This window comes from Typopeltis vanoorti, chromosome 10, assembly GCF_054136105.1.
Source record: "Typopeltis vanoorti isolate ZY-2024b chromosome 10, IOZ_Tvanoo_1.0, whole genome shotgun sequence".
In the NCBI taxonomy this organism is placed as follows: domain Eukaryota; kingdom Metazoa; phylum Arthropoda; class Arachnida; order Uropygi; family Thelyphonidae; genus Typopeltis; species Typopeltis vanoorti.
The window spans coordinates 42,860,305-42,875,968 of record NC_143558.1 but is presented as its reverse complement, the minus strand read 5'-3'; the positions used below and the strand labels follow the sequence as shown (position 1 = coordinate 42,875,968).

The following is a 15,664-nucleotide window of genomic DNA, read 5'->3' as shown; positions in this document are numbered from 1 at the left end:
AAAGAGAACTTCACAAGTACTTAGCTCCATACGACGAAATTTATAATGATCTCTCAGCTAAAAGCAAACAGTCAAAAATAACAGATTTTTTGCAAAAAAGTAGAGCATAGAACTTAAGATGCTGCTGAAGAAAGCTCAGAAGATGAGGATATTTTGCCAGAAAGAAAATGCCCTTGTTTAATGGTGCTTAGTAGTGATGACAAAGAAAACATTATGTAATTATGTAACATTATGTAATAATATTAATATGTAATTACTTTTTGATCAATTATTGTTTTAATAAACATACATTTCTCTTAGTTATAAAAATAAAATAGTATAGTTTTTTAACTTTTAAAACCTAACCCTGTTTTTTGTACTAGTTCTTTGTTTCATATAACATGAATTCACATAACACGCCATGGTTTAGGAACCTAATGACCGTGTTATACAGGGGTTACCTGTATAAGGGGAATGTGAGTCTGCAAAATTTAAGGTAACCAGTGGTGTACCACAAGGATCAGTCCTTGGTCCATTGTTATTCAGTCTACGTATTAATGACATAGGGAAGGATTTGAAAGGAGGCATACAGCTATTTACTGATGATGCAAATTTAGGCATGGTAATCAGGAATGCAGCTATGTAGTACTTGCAGAATGATTTGAATAGGCTGGAATTATGGGCATGTGAAAATGGTGTCAGTTCAATATTAGTAAATGTCAAGTCATGCACTTTGTTGTGATGAGATATACTATGTCATATTATAACTAATATTTAAGGAATTGACAGCGTATACTGGAAATATAGATTAAATAAACTTTAATATACACTTTCCGATATTTCGGCGAATGTTACGTTGCCATCTTCTTGGGAACTTACTAAAAGGACACGTGCACACAAGTACTAATACAACAAATGAGACTGAGGCTAGGACGCTAGCGTTTTCCTAAAGTCCTGATGGTGCCCCCTGGCGGGCTATATTGGTAGTTCTTGGCCTTTGGGCTGAAGTTCTTTTGATAAAAGTTTCCCAAATTTGGGGCAGTTTCATGCATCCAAATTTGTTGAGGTTTTTATCAGACTTTTATCAAAAGAACTTCAGCCCAAAGGCCAAGAACTACCAATATAGCCCGCCAGGGGGCACCATCAGGACTTTAGGAAAATGCTAGCGTCCTAGCCTCAGTCTCATTTGTTGTATTAGTACTTGTGTGCACGTGTCCTTTTAGTAAGTTCCCAAGAAGATGGCAACGTAACGTTCGCCGAAATATCGGAAAGTGTATATTAAAGTTTATTTAATCTATATTTCCAGTATACGCTGTCAATTCCTTAAATATTAGTTATTATGTCTAACCAGCGTATAAGCCTCTCAACAAGAATATGTCATATTATATTGGTACAATTATTCTAGAAGAAACCGATCAGGCTAGGGATCTGGGAATATTAATAGATAAACAGTTGAAGTTCAAGGGCCATATTGTGAAGATTTCAAATGCAACTCAGGGATTAATTGCAATGCTGAAATGAACCTTAACATGTAAAGAAAAGGAAGTCATTTTGCCTCTTTACAAGGCCTTGATAAGACCTCACTTGGACTGTTATGGCTTGTCTCCTGTTTTTCATGGTGATTCTGATACAGTGGACAGAGAGTGCAAAGGAGAGTGTTAAAAATGCCAGGAGTGTGGAATTACAGATTATGAAGGCAGATTGAGAATTTATGGACTGCAGCCACTAGCAAACAGGAGAAAGAGGTGTGATATGACTCAGACTTACAAACTTCTGAAAGGGTCATACAGTATTTCAGTAGATGGAATTTTTCATTTTATGATGAAAAATTTTATGAGCAAAAGATGAGAGGGCATTCTTGGACGTTGAAAATGAATGCCGTGTTTTTTTTTTTTTTTCTTTTTTTTTTTTTGATAGAATGATGTGTAATTGGAATGGATTGCCATTAGATGTGTTGAGTGCAGGTAGTGTGAATGAATTCAAGAACAGGTGTGATGGCTGGAGGTTATATGTTGTCTCTCTTAATAATAGTGATACTAGTAATCTGTGCATCAGTCATTTTCCTGTGATATCCACTCTTATGTGGGCAACCATATATTCCATCACAGACATAATGATTGGAAATAAATCAAGTTGTGACTGGATTATCTTCTCATCCTTAGAAAAATTTGATTCTGCAACAGTCATTTCCTCTCTTGTTAATGAAGCAGTATATCAGCAGAATATAATACAACTGCACTACACAAAGCATCAGGCTGATTTCTGTTTTTTCTCAAACCATGATGGATTTCTGAATGTATAGCAGTCAAGAAAACCCAAAATAAATCTTGAAGTATCTTTTCACTGACTTTGGCTGAGGACTCTCATTGCCTTCAGCTTAAGTCATAATAATGCAGTCTATCTCCCACAATGGCTAATGACATTTATCTTGATGTGGCTGGAATTCTCAGAAAATATCTCCAAATACACTTCGCTACAGAAAAGAAACTAATAACTGTCTTCCTTTCATAGACACTAGTTATGCAACTACCAAATAGTTCATTATCCTTTTCTGTTGATAGGACCTACATCCACACTGGGAGGTACTTACATAAGTAATGACAACACCTCTTCCAACAGACAGCTTCCTCAAAACACTTACACACAAAGCCAGGACTTTGTGCAAGTGTTTGCTTACACACAGCCCTTGCTAATGAGCCAGTGGCTGCAGTGCCTATAAAATAATACAACATAATGTTGAAATCTTATTTCACCACAATCACCTTCTGTCACTAACTGCAGACATGCAAAAAAACGCATCATGCCATGTGTTTTTGCATTTACTGTCTAACATGAACTTGCCCATTTGTATTATAATGGTGTTTCACCATTTAATCAACTTTTTGATCTTTGTACTTGTATTTGTTTTGATGTGTTTAGTCTTGAAGAAGCAACCTGTTCCTTTTTAGGTAATGAAACTATTCAGTGTATTTTATTTAGGTAACGACTAATAAATTCCTGTGTTTCTATGTATTGTTTTTAGTCATAAAACTTTCTTTCATTAAAATATCAAATATTTACAACTTTTATAATTTGTGGTCTGATAAAGCTGGTTTGAAATCCAGTGAAATATTACAGAGTTCAGTAAATTAATTGTTTAGTTCCTATGGATAGTATGAAACTGTGTTATGAATGAAACTGAGAGATTAACAAGCTATACTAGATTCTTCCTGTTCTTCATTCCATAGTCTACAAAGGACAATAGAGTAGATATTAGGAAATATTCCTTACAGAAATCTCCCAGTCCTTGATTGATACTTTGTTTTCAGCTCTGTAAGTGAAACATCTGTCCAATTTTTTGTAGTCCATCCAGTTTATTCTAGGTATGCCTCTTTTTTGAGTTCCTGGAGTAAATCCTTCAAGAACTTGCATTGGTAGACCATTTCATTTGTTCTGATATGATCAAGCATAATCTGCTCTACCAGATTATGGTATAGCAGATTATGCTTATGGGGGGGGGGATGTGGCAGTCAGTTTGCACAGGGTTTGTAGAGGGGAAGTTGTTTTTACTCGGCTCTGCATAAGTCATAGTCGTATTACACATCCTTATTGATGACATGCTGTGTATGAGTTCCATGGTTCTACTTTAACCACCATAAATATTTAATTAATTATCCTCATTCCATTATGAACATTATTTCATTATTGTAATTTCATTTTCATTATTTTAATGCTTTTAATATTCTGCCTTAGTTGCTCAGGCAAATTTTATCCGATTTCTCTAATACATATTGTGTTATTAAATTTTTACAAAATAGTGACCTTTACAATCAAATTTGATATATTATACATACATACATGCATACATTCATTTTAAAGAGAAATTTTGCAATTCCTTTTGTATTATGCACTATTTTTTTTCCAGGTACACATTTTTGCTAGATTTATTATTTATACTAAGGTGTTATGCTATATTTTAACCACTGACATGGCACATCATAGTTGCTAATGTGCTAAAAAAATCAAAAGAACAGTACAGCAACAACAACAACAACATTATAACATACTAGCTAGCTGTAGTTTGAATAGTGGAGCCAAACTACAGCTAGAATTTCTGCAATATGCAATGAAATATTGATAATTGAAGTAATTATCAATACTTCAATATATCGATAAAATATTGAAGTTATTTAAAATAAATGAAACACCCAAATTTTCATGTGTTAGAAATTCACCTGGGGGAGAGGGGGAACTGAGAAACTTATTTTTTTGGGATATTAACACTTTTCTGAGTGAAATGAATTTTCTGCTGTTAACTAATTTCAAAGGTTTACTCATCTACAAATGAAGATGACTGTTAAAATTTGAAATAAATCTGGGTGATAACTTTCTTAATGCTGATCTAATTCCTTTTATATACATAAAAATATAGTCATGAAAATAAGTTCACATGCAGAATTTTTGTTTATATATGTTTGGTATGATATACAATAATATCCCATTTAACACTGCACTGGCCAGTTTAGTGCTGTTTTGTTATAGCATGTTTTCTTAGTAATTCCCAAGGGTGGCCATTACTGTATTGTCATTGGCATTCATTTAATTATTCAGTCTGTTTTGTGTAGAATATGCAGTCAGCTCGTGTGTACATCATTTGGCAAATTCAGATAACAGCTACTGCAACTAAACACCACTTCATTAATAAACCAATAGATCAGGGAGTAACATCAGAAGACTTGGTCTTCCGAGGTTCATGGAAGATCTACAGTCCAGTCTCCCACCTAAAATAAAGTTCAGTTACTTACTTTCATAAGCTGCATTTGTATTTTCACCCATTTAATAAAGTATATTATAATTATCTCCATTTAGCTCTGTTTCGCTTGGTTGGTTGTTTTGGATTTACACCAGAAATAATAGCAGTTATAATTGTTATTTTAATCCACGCAGTTAGCCTAGTGGCTATGTGCTTCGCAACCATATGCCTGGGAAAGGAGTGTCCTGGGTTCGATTCTTGTCACCGACGTGAGGAGTTTAAGGATCTTTCGCCTGTCTTGGTTGTGGACAACAGGGTTTTCTCCCCAGTTTATCTGGCGTTTTTCTTCCCACAAGCAGGCAAACTGGTCTAGTGAACACATGAGCTACAGCCACAAGATATACCGGGAGGTATAGGGCTAGTCACCTTATTCTCAGGACTGGTACGACTTAGAAGGGCTTAAGATAGCTCTGTAACAGTCCAGTAGGCCTAATATGTAGAAGGGAGGAGGAGAAGAAGAAGAATTGTTATTTTATGCTCACTACTCAAAGATGTTATCTGTTGACGGCATTCTTTACCTTCCTTCCTTGTAGTAATCTTTCTCTAGTCATAATTCTTTTACAGAGAATTGACTAGTCAGGCTTCTGCAATAGAATCAAGCTGCCCTTAAAATACCAACAGTAGGCTATCAGTTCATTTGCAAACTTCCAATTTATTAATTAAAATTTAATTAATCCAATGTTAAATTTAATTAAATTTAACATTGGAATTTATTAATTCCAATTTATCCAACTCATTTTCAATTCATTAATTAAAATTTTGAATGCATTATCGAATGTTCCTGGATATCTCGGAGGTAGGGAAGTTTTTTTTTTTTTTTAAAGGCTTGTTTTAATTATTTGTTATATTTAATTTTGCACAAAATATTGTTGAGGCGTTGCTTGCTTCAATTTCTTATATTTTGTAGGCCTTTGATGCTTTTGGAAAAGAAAATGTTTTGCCATGCGGTGTGTATAATCTTGTAAGTTACTGTGTTTTATTTTTTGAATGCATAATATAATATCATTATTTCCTCATTGAATAATGCCTATTATTTTATTATGAACAACTTTAGACCGGCATCTGTTTAGAAATATTATTAGTTAGGCATATCTTCCTTTCATTAGTGATTAATATTTTTTTAACTTCTATTTTTTTGTTGATGAGATAGATCTGGCATAGTTTATTTAATATCTCAGTAGAAAAAAAAAATAAATAAAAATAAAATTTCATTGTAAAATTACTTTCCAGTTTGAAACTGCTGGTGATTTTCGAGATGGTGAAAGCCATATGATGTTCATGGAAAATTCTTTGCCGATAGCTCATTGAGGGCAAATTTTTGCGGGAAAAATTCATCATGAGAAAATTGAAATAATATCATAATTATATATATGAAAAATAAATGCAAACCAAGGAATATTTTAGAAAATATTTCTATAAAATACGAACAGGTATGATGTCTAGTGTGAATATTATGATCTCCCTTGATGAGTTCCTCACTCCCTGGAGGTCTCTCTTAATCATAATTATATAGTGTTCCTTTGTTACTCTATTATTTATTCAGTTTGATTTTATTTACCTTTTTTTATACTTTTATTTTGTAGAAAGTGATATTAATATTTTATTTTACTGATCAGTGAGTGCCCTAATTTCTGTTTATTTCTTAAAATTATTATTATTATTTTGGTAACTGCCATGGAATCAATAAACTTATCATGGGAGGCCCACTCAACCAGCAACATGTCTATCATAATGAACTTTGAACTTCTTTACACTACCTGCATTCACAATGCACTCCTGTAATGCATTCCACTCACTAACAACTCTCCCTATAAAAAATCTACTCCTCATACCCTTCTTCACCACATCTTTATACGACTTCCAGGGATGGGCTCTCGTTCTTCCCATTTTAACATCCGCTCTTTTTATAATTCCTTCTGTACTAATCTGATAGAATCTCTTAACTAACTTGAAAGTCTTTATCATATCTCCTCTTTTCCTCCTATCCACCAACCTCTGTAATCCACATTTCCACAAATGCCCTTCATAACTAACCAACGCTTCAGATTCCTGATATTACTATGGTCATTTGTCTTCTTTGGACCCTCTTTAGTGTTTCAACATCACAACGAAAACTTGGTGACTAAATTTGAGCACAATAGTCGATATGTGGTCTGACCAATGCCTTATATAGAGGCACCATCACCTCCTTATATGTCAGTGTACTTTTTATCATATTCAGTCTTTGCAACACTTGCAAAGACTGAATATGATAAAAAGAACTTCAGCCCACTGTCTACCATCACTCCAGGATTCCAAATCTCATCCACTTCCTGAAGTACAGCTTCACTAATACAATACATAGTCTTATATCTCTGTATCCTAAAGTGTAATATCTTGCATTTATTAATATTAAAACTGCAACCCCACTCATTTGTCCAAGCTTACCTGTACAGAATTAACGTGAACACTACTCTTGATAATTCTATCTAACTTTGCATCATTGGCAAATATTTGAAGATTCCCAGTCAATCCACATGAAATATTAACAAACCACTGGTCACTTTCCTTTTCTGAGACACTGCTCTGTCATACACAACTTGTTGATATCTTTCAGAAAGCTAGTCTTCAATCCATCTAACTAGTCTGCTATCTAATCCCATCTTCTGCAGCTTATACACCAATCTATCATGTTGTAATCTATCAAATGCCTTTGCAAAGTCTTTAGTCGGAAATGTTATCTTTTTTTTTTTTTTTTCTTACTTAGATCCTATAGGCTCTGTAGATGGGAAATTGATTTTTTACAGAACTAGGATGAGAGATTAGAGAGTAAGGGCACTAAATTTAAGATTTAGTGCCATAAACTTAAGGCTATTATCGTTTTACAGTGCTGGACATAATTTAAGACTATATGTCTACCCCTGAATAACTATATTAAAGAAAATGGTGGTAAAATTACATAAATCCCTTTGTGATGTAATTCTGATCTGTGACTCAAATATAAGTCTTTTCCTTATTTCCAGTACTAGTATTTTATGAAACAAAGACATTTAAAACTGATATTTGATAATATTTGTCTTCTTGATAGAAAATAAAATATATTGATAGGTGCCTGCTCCCAAAGTAAAATACATAGTTAAATCTCTTGTGAACAGTTCGAAAATAAACTGTAATCAGAAATATATGTAGTCATAATTTTTGGCTAAATAGTTGGCCTATTTATCCAAGTGGTTAACGCATCTACTCTCCAACGATGCAGTCACTTCTCCCAAGAAAAATTAGTAACTAGTAACTATGTATTTCACTTTGGGAGCATGCACCTATATATTTTTTTCAGTCAAGAGGATGAATATTATCAAATATCAGTTTTAAAATATTTATTTCATAAAATACTAGTATTGGGAAATAAGGTGAAGACTAGTATTTCGGTTGCCAATGGGAATTTTGGGTTAAGCTGATTTACATCATTAAAGGATTTATGAGGGACACTAGTCTTAACCCAGCCATGTAAAACAATATAGTAATCCCTCGATTAATGTGTCCCCGATAAGTGCGTTTTTGATTAGTGCATTCATTTTTTTCCAATACCCAAATTCGATTACTGTGCCTCTAAAATTCGATTAGTGTGCCTATATACATCTTAAAAATAAATGTTAAGATTTAAAAAATTTTCTATTTATACATTTTTATGGCTATCTATTTTAAAAAATCACTCACCAGAATGAAATAATTTAGTTACCGATTTAAAACATTTTACAAAGTTATTTTTAATGGCATGCTACACTACTTCCATATACACTCTGTTCCAAATTTTTACCGCCAAATTTTATGTTGTCTGCTATAGTACGTTTACAGATTTGAGACCCTTCGACACTTCTATGCATGTCACAAAAAGGAGAATCCATTCTGATAATAGGGTAATCAATCCGTCTTCTGGGATGAGTTGTTTATTATTACATGTCAGAAAATTAACTTCTCTTTTATGATCATTGTAGTTTTTAAAGTAGTAATTAATTTGCTTGTATAACAGTTGGGAAATTTTATCTATAAAGCACGTGATTTCGTGTGTTGGTGACCAATTCGTTCATCCTTCATTTCCTTCTCCCCTTCAATGATAACGTCTAAGAGTTAATTAAATCTTATTCTGAAGAATTGAGTGATTCTGACATGCTAAATTTAGATGCACAGTGGGAAGATCCCGAAGAATATGAAGAAAATTTAACCACTGATAGTCAGCCAAAAGAGATTTCACAGAAACAATTTGAAAATATTTTTCATAAAATCGAAGTTTTTAAGCAGCAATGATTAGAGACTGACCCTGGTGAAGAGAGAACCAGTAAAATTTGCAGAAGCAATAGGGTCATACCGTCAATTGTATGAAAAAAAGAAACAGAATTCCCGACGAACTACGTTAGCTCAATTCTTTGTCAAGAAGCAGAATAATAAATTTATATTCTGAATATGTTTTATTGTCTTTCAGCTTCATGGTTTTCCTTTAACTAGACCCTGAGACATATCCTAATTCTTTTATTAAAAAAATTAAGAGTCAAAAAAGAAATCTGAGGAACAAATTATACATTTTCCCATAGGTTATTATATTCGATTAGTGAGTTTTCGATTAATGCACCTGTTTTAAAGAACGCATTAGGCGCACTAATCGAGTGATTGCTGCATGTTTTATTGTCTTTCAGCTTCATGGTTTTCCTTTAACTAGGCCCTGAGACATACCTCAATTCTTTTATAAAAAAAATTAAGGTTCAAGAAAGAAATTTGAAGAACGAATTATACTTTTTCCCATAGGTTATTGTATTCAATTAGTGCGTTTTCAATTAATGCGCCTGCTTTAAAGAACACATTAGGTGCACTAATCAAGGGATTGCTGTAATAGCCTTCAAAATATGTTTATTGTGTAAGAAAATGTGAACTCAGTTGCAAAATACACAGATATCCTATAACTGAAAGCACCTTCATCTTATGAATTAGTAATTAGTTCAGTATTTTAAAAAAAATCACATTTGGATGAGTATATTATTCGCACAGAAAATATTGAAAAGTTACAAAAATAAATATACATTCTTAAATTTGGTATCACATTAAAAAAAAAAAAAAAAAAATCAGTATCCTGTCTACAGAGCCTGTAGTATCTAAGTAAGCAAAAAAATAAATAAATAAATAAAAAAACAATAAAAATTAAATAAAAAAATTTAAAAAATGTATATCTATTTAAAAAAATAAACAAACAGAAATTAGGGAACTCACCGATCAGTGTAAATTATTAATTTCACTTTATACAGAATAAAAATAATAAAATACAGAAAGGAACTATATTTTTTAAAATATTTCTTGTTTTATATTTGTTTTTCATATATGTGTATTATGATAATATTTTAATTTTTTTACAAAGAATTTTTCCACAATGAATTGTCTCTGCAAAGAATTTTGTGGACACTGCCACATAACATTCTGCGATGATGTGTTTCCAGGAGGCACCATTCATTGAGAATCATTTCATGTATAACTTATTGTGCTTTTCTTATTTTTCTCTTCATAATCTCTATAAGCATATTACAGTTTCACACTGAGAAGCCATTCTCTATCTTGGCTCATCAGGAGTCAGGGCCTCCCAATATTGATTTTAACTTGACGTATAGGAACGTAAGACATAATAATTAATAAAAACTTAAAATGGATTTAACTAACATATATATTTTTTATTAGTATACAGTTTTTGCCCTGGTATCAAGGGCTTCTTGGGTATGACTTTCAAATTAAACAACAAGTACAGAAACTGGTATATTTAACAATGAAGCGCACAAACTGCACATACATGATGTAGAGCATTACATGTCTAATTTTTTGTTTCCCATTCACAAAAGGTTATTAGTAAACCTATAGTACATCTATACTGTGTACTGTGGGTGGGTTAAGAATTTTTTTTCCCATTTTTTTTTTTGATCAATGTTTTATATATATTTTTTGTAATCTTTTTATTTATTTTTGCATAGTCAAGAAACCTGCTCTAGAGACCAAACATCGAACTTTTTCAAGTCACTTGGCCTACAATAAGCAGGACAGCAGTCTCACACCAGGTGCTAGGATTTATCTCCCACCTAAAGACAATCGCATTCCATGCTTGGAGTGGGATTTAAACCCATGACCTGTTGGTTGGAGAGTGGGTACACTATTCCTAGTAAAAATAACTTTAATAAGATTTAAAAAAATAATAATTAAGTTAATACTGGAATTTGTGAAGAAGTTTTTCGCATAAGAGGGATAATTTAAATCTATCATTTCTATTTAGATTTGGTCAATATAGCAAGGTCTCATAACTCTCTTTGTATAAACATTCCAAGGGATTATTACTTTTATGGAGGATCTTAATTTTCTTTCAAAGAACATGGTGTCTTGTTGTGATAGCATTCTTCATAAGTCCTGAATCCTCTGGCTCACGGAACTTAACATAATCTAAATGTTTGTCGTGATTCATGGCTGCAGATACACTTCTACCTTTAGTTTTTGCATACACTCCACCCTGGAGTGTATCAAATTCCTTGCCAGTATGGATTGTTGTATTTTGGCCAAACAGGTAGATTTGCAGTCATGTGCCATGACAAACATTTAGACTATGTTAATTCCATGAGGTAGAGCAATTGGGACTTGCTAAACACTATCACCATAAGACCTCCAGTTTTTTGGAAGAAAATTAAGTTCTCTATAAAAGTAATGATCTCTTGGAACATTTATTCAAAGGGAGTTGTTGAGACCTTGTTACGTCGACCAAATCTAAATAGAAACAATGGACTTAAATTATCCTTCTTATGGAAAATAGTTCTTCACAAATTCCAGAATTAACTTATTTTATTTATTTATTTTTATTTTTAAATCTTTTTAAAGTTATTTTTACTAGAACCTTAATATAATTAGACCATGTTGCCACATCATGTACATGCAGTTCGTACATTTAATTGTTGAATATACTAGTTTCTGTTGTTTAATTTGAAAGTCATACTGAATATGTCCTTGATGCTAGGACAAAAATTTTATACTAATAAAAAATATATATGTAAGAGAATACATTTTATGTTATTTATTAAGTATTGATTTTGTTTTCAGATTATCTTTGAATTGCTTCTTTTGCCCTCATCTTACTATTTGGTCTCTCTCATTTTGAGAAGCAAATCTGTTTGGGAGGGGAGATGTTATCCATCTTATAGATGACATGATCAACGAAACAAAGGTGGTTGCATATAATCATTGTCTCAAATTTATGCATATATTGCTTTTGTCAGAATTTTAATGTTTGCGATGAATCTGAAGGATTCTTTAAAAGCAATGTTGGTTGTATTTTTCAGGTTTTTTCAGCTTCCTTCAGTATGTGATTCACATACTTCATAACTATAGCAGAGATGGAACAAGAACCTATAAGCAGCTTCATTGCAGCATGGATTTTTCAGTCATCAAGAAGACTGAAAGAAGACACTTACACATTTCAAACAGTACTGAATTTCTTTATCAGTATTTGCTGCATTTTCTCATTGGTATTGGCATTTGCTTAGTGTTAGCTTCCAAGATATGTAGAATTATAACTCCCTCCACCTGAATAGCAAGTACTTACACTAAGCTATCTGGAACAGGTTTGATGAATCACTTGGTCTTTAGCTATTTACATTTAGGCTAGTACTTTGTAGGCTTCCTTGAAAATGTAAGTAATGATTTTCAATGTTTCAGAATAAGATAAAATTATTGTCAGTATGAATTTCATAAGTCTTGGTTGTCCTCTTTAATTTGGCTGTTTGACATCATGGAGGAAATTTTCCATCAGTGAGAAGAATTGTTACAACAAACATGATAAATAGTATGGATGCTAAGACTGTCAGCCAAAATTAATATTTGTGTTGAGACTACTGCATGATAACATTGATAATTGTCATCAACATTGGACACTCGAAAAAGCTGTTTATGTGAAAATGATTAGAATTTTCTTTCATAGAAGTTTCCAGAGAGGTTCCTAGTAAGCAGATTCTGAAACTTTGCTTAAATGAATTTCATAAGTCTTGCTTGTCCCCCCCTTTTTTTTTTTTTCTCTTTTTATTTGGCTGTTTGACACCATGGAGGAAATTTTCCATCAGTGAGAAGAATTTTTACAACAAACATGATAAATAGTATGGATGATGAGACTGTCAGCCAAAGTCAGTCTGCCAGGCTTCGTCGGTGAATAAGCTACTTCAAACTTGTGCTCTCCAATTTACCATTATTGTGAGTGTTTTTCCATCGAAATTAACCATCAAACAGAAACCAAACAGCAGGTACCGAGCAGCAGAATACCTCAGTAAAACCAGTAAGTACTTATAGTGTATTAAATCAGCCATGTGTAAGCGCTCACGATGCCTACCATACGCAGCAAAGATGGCGGCATCTCAAGCCAATGCCAAACGAGCACCACGTGTCTTTCCAGCACAGTGCTGTCAACTGCTATCGACATACCTATTACATGCCGCAGCTGCAAAACTGGTGTCAGTGACAGAAAAAAGGGCTTATTTTGCGAGTTCTGTTGCCACTGGCTGCACGCTTCCTGCTCGAAAATAGACGAAGCAGCACAAAAGTTGCTTATCGAACTTAACCAGCCGTTCTTTTGTTTGCTGTGCCTCCCTTCAGTAAACAACTTCTGAACATAGGTTAACGTGTCGAAAGTCTCGAACAGCACATCAATGCTTTAAATGAAACTTTTACATTCAAAATATGTGCAGTTGAAGCTAAGCTAGAACAAATTGAAAACCAGTGCAACACAAGCTACACTCTGCCAGCGAAAGAACTTCCCGATCTAATCGTATCAACTGTAAACAACTTGATGGAGGCTGAACACAAAAAATTCAACACCATCATTTTGAATTTCCTGACGGAAAATGGAAAATCATTACAAGAGGACATCAACAAACTAGCTGAAGAATGCAACATCAATCCTAAGAATATTGTCAGGTGCCATCATTTCGGGACTATAAATAAAAGGAAGGACGGTACGAACTTTCCAACTACGCCTAGTAAAAGTGACTTGCGACACGCCGACAAGCACATCAAAAATAATAACAGCGATCAACAACAAGTTCAAAGACACCTGCCCCAGTCGCGCATACTTGCACAACCAGACCTATCATTTGCACAAAGGGAACAAAGACGCCAGCTTCGAACACAACTCGAAGAAAAACGTCAAAATAGTGACAACAGTTGGACCATCAACTACAGACAAGATAAATTGGTGAAAAAACCAAGTGATGCCACTAGCAGCCAGCATGCATGCAGGCACCGCATAGGAAATGTGCAAGACCCATTTGGTCCAACATACAACTCACAAAACCCTACACATCCACTTCAACAACATCCGTGGCCTAAACTCCAACCTGAATAGTGTCCACTACCACCTACAATCTACCAAACCCCACCTACTCTTCCTGGCAGAAACACAAATCTCACTGTCCCCCAGCACCACTTATCTCAACCTTCCAAACTACACACTCTTCAACAACTTTCGTCCCAATGTCTGCGTATACATCCGCTCTGACATACCTTGCCAGAGAGCACCCAACTTAGAATCACCCAACTTCGACCTCCTTTGGTTGAAAATAACTCTTCCCCACTCAGTCCAATTCATCTGCTGTCTCTGTCACTCACCCAACACAACCAACCACCCTGAGCTCTTTAATGTTCTCTCCCTAAAAATTGACTTTCTCCAATCTCACTTTCCCAACAGCAAAATCATCCTCCTAGGAGATTTTAACGTCCACGACACTAGCTGGCTTTCCTCCTCCTCCAGTTGTATAGATCTTGCAGGCAGAGATGCTGAAACATTTGCCATCACCAACGACCTTACACAACTTGTCCAGATGCCAGCCAGAATACCAGATAACCCAAACCACTCCCCAAACACCCTAGATCTTTTCCTCACCAATGACCCCTCCAAATACACAGTGAAAGTAGTGAACCCCCCTGGGCAATTCTGACCACAACCTAGTGCTCATCTCCTCCCCCATGCAACAACGTTTACACAGACACTCCCATACAAGAGTAGTTGACAGCCTCTGCAACTTCAATGCCGCATTCCCATGGTTGGACTATTGCTTCCAGCCTTCCAACCCAAACATATGCACTGAGCTTATTACCAAAGTAATCCTCACTGGCATGAATACATACATTCCACACAGCACTCCGAACTGTCATTCACTAACAAAACCCTGGTTCTCCAAAAGATGTGCCAAGGCTGTAGAGATGAAACACCAGACATACCACAACTGGCTGAAATCAAGAACCCCATTTTCCTTCAAAGCTTACACCGAAGCCCATAATAGATGCAAAAAACAATCAACGCTTTCAAAACAGAATTTGAAAGAGCAAAAAGCAGGAAACTAGCAGCCGAGCCTTTTGGTCTCTCGCCAAAGGAATTGGCTGTAACTTCTGTCCAACACTATTCCCACCCCTATCACACCCTGATGGCTCTACTGCATCATCACCCACAGAAAAAGCCAATCTTCTGACCTCATACTTTGCTTCAAATTCATGCATAACTGATGATGGTAAATGTCCCCCAACCATTCCAGACACCCAACATACAATGCCGCTATATCCTTTTGCCAGGATGAGATCAGAAAAATACTGTCCAAATTAGACATAAAAAAAAGTCTCCTGGCCCTGATGGCATTCCCCCAATTGTTCTGAAAGTTTGTGCTCTAGAACTGACCCCTATCCTATGTCACCTATATATACTCTCCTACTCCACTGGAATCTATCTCACAAACTGGAAATTGGCCTATATTCAGCCCATTTCCAAGAAGGGTGACAAGTCACTGCCATCCAATTACCGCCCTATCTCGCTTATCTCAGTCCTGTCAAAGGTAATGGGAAAAACCATCAATTCCCAACTCC

General features: G+C 34.6%; 1 protein-coding gene across 3 annotated transcripts in view; it reads left to right on the top strand.

Annotated features, from left to right (window-relative positions):
- Positions 1 to 15,664, top strand: part of Xpd (general transcription and DNA repair factor IIH helicase subunit Xpd) — a 475,287-nt gene that overhangs the window by 73,275 nt on the left and 386,348 nt on the right. For all 3 annotated transcript variants that reach the window (XM_090399654.1, XM_090399651.1, XM_090399652.1), the window contains exon 7: positions 5,679 to 5,732. In XM_090399654.1, coding sequence (XP_090255780.1) covers positions 5,679 to 5,732 — 54 coding nt within the window. The remainder of the gene's footprint in view (positions 1 to 5,678; positions 5,733 to 15,664) is intronic.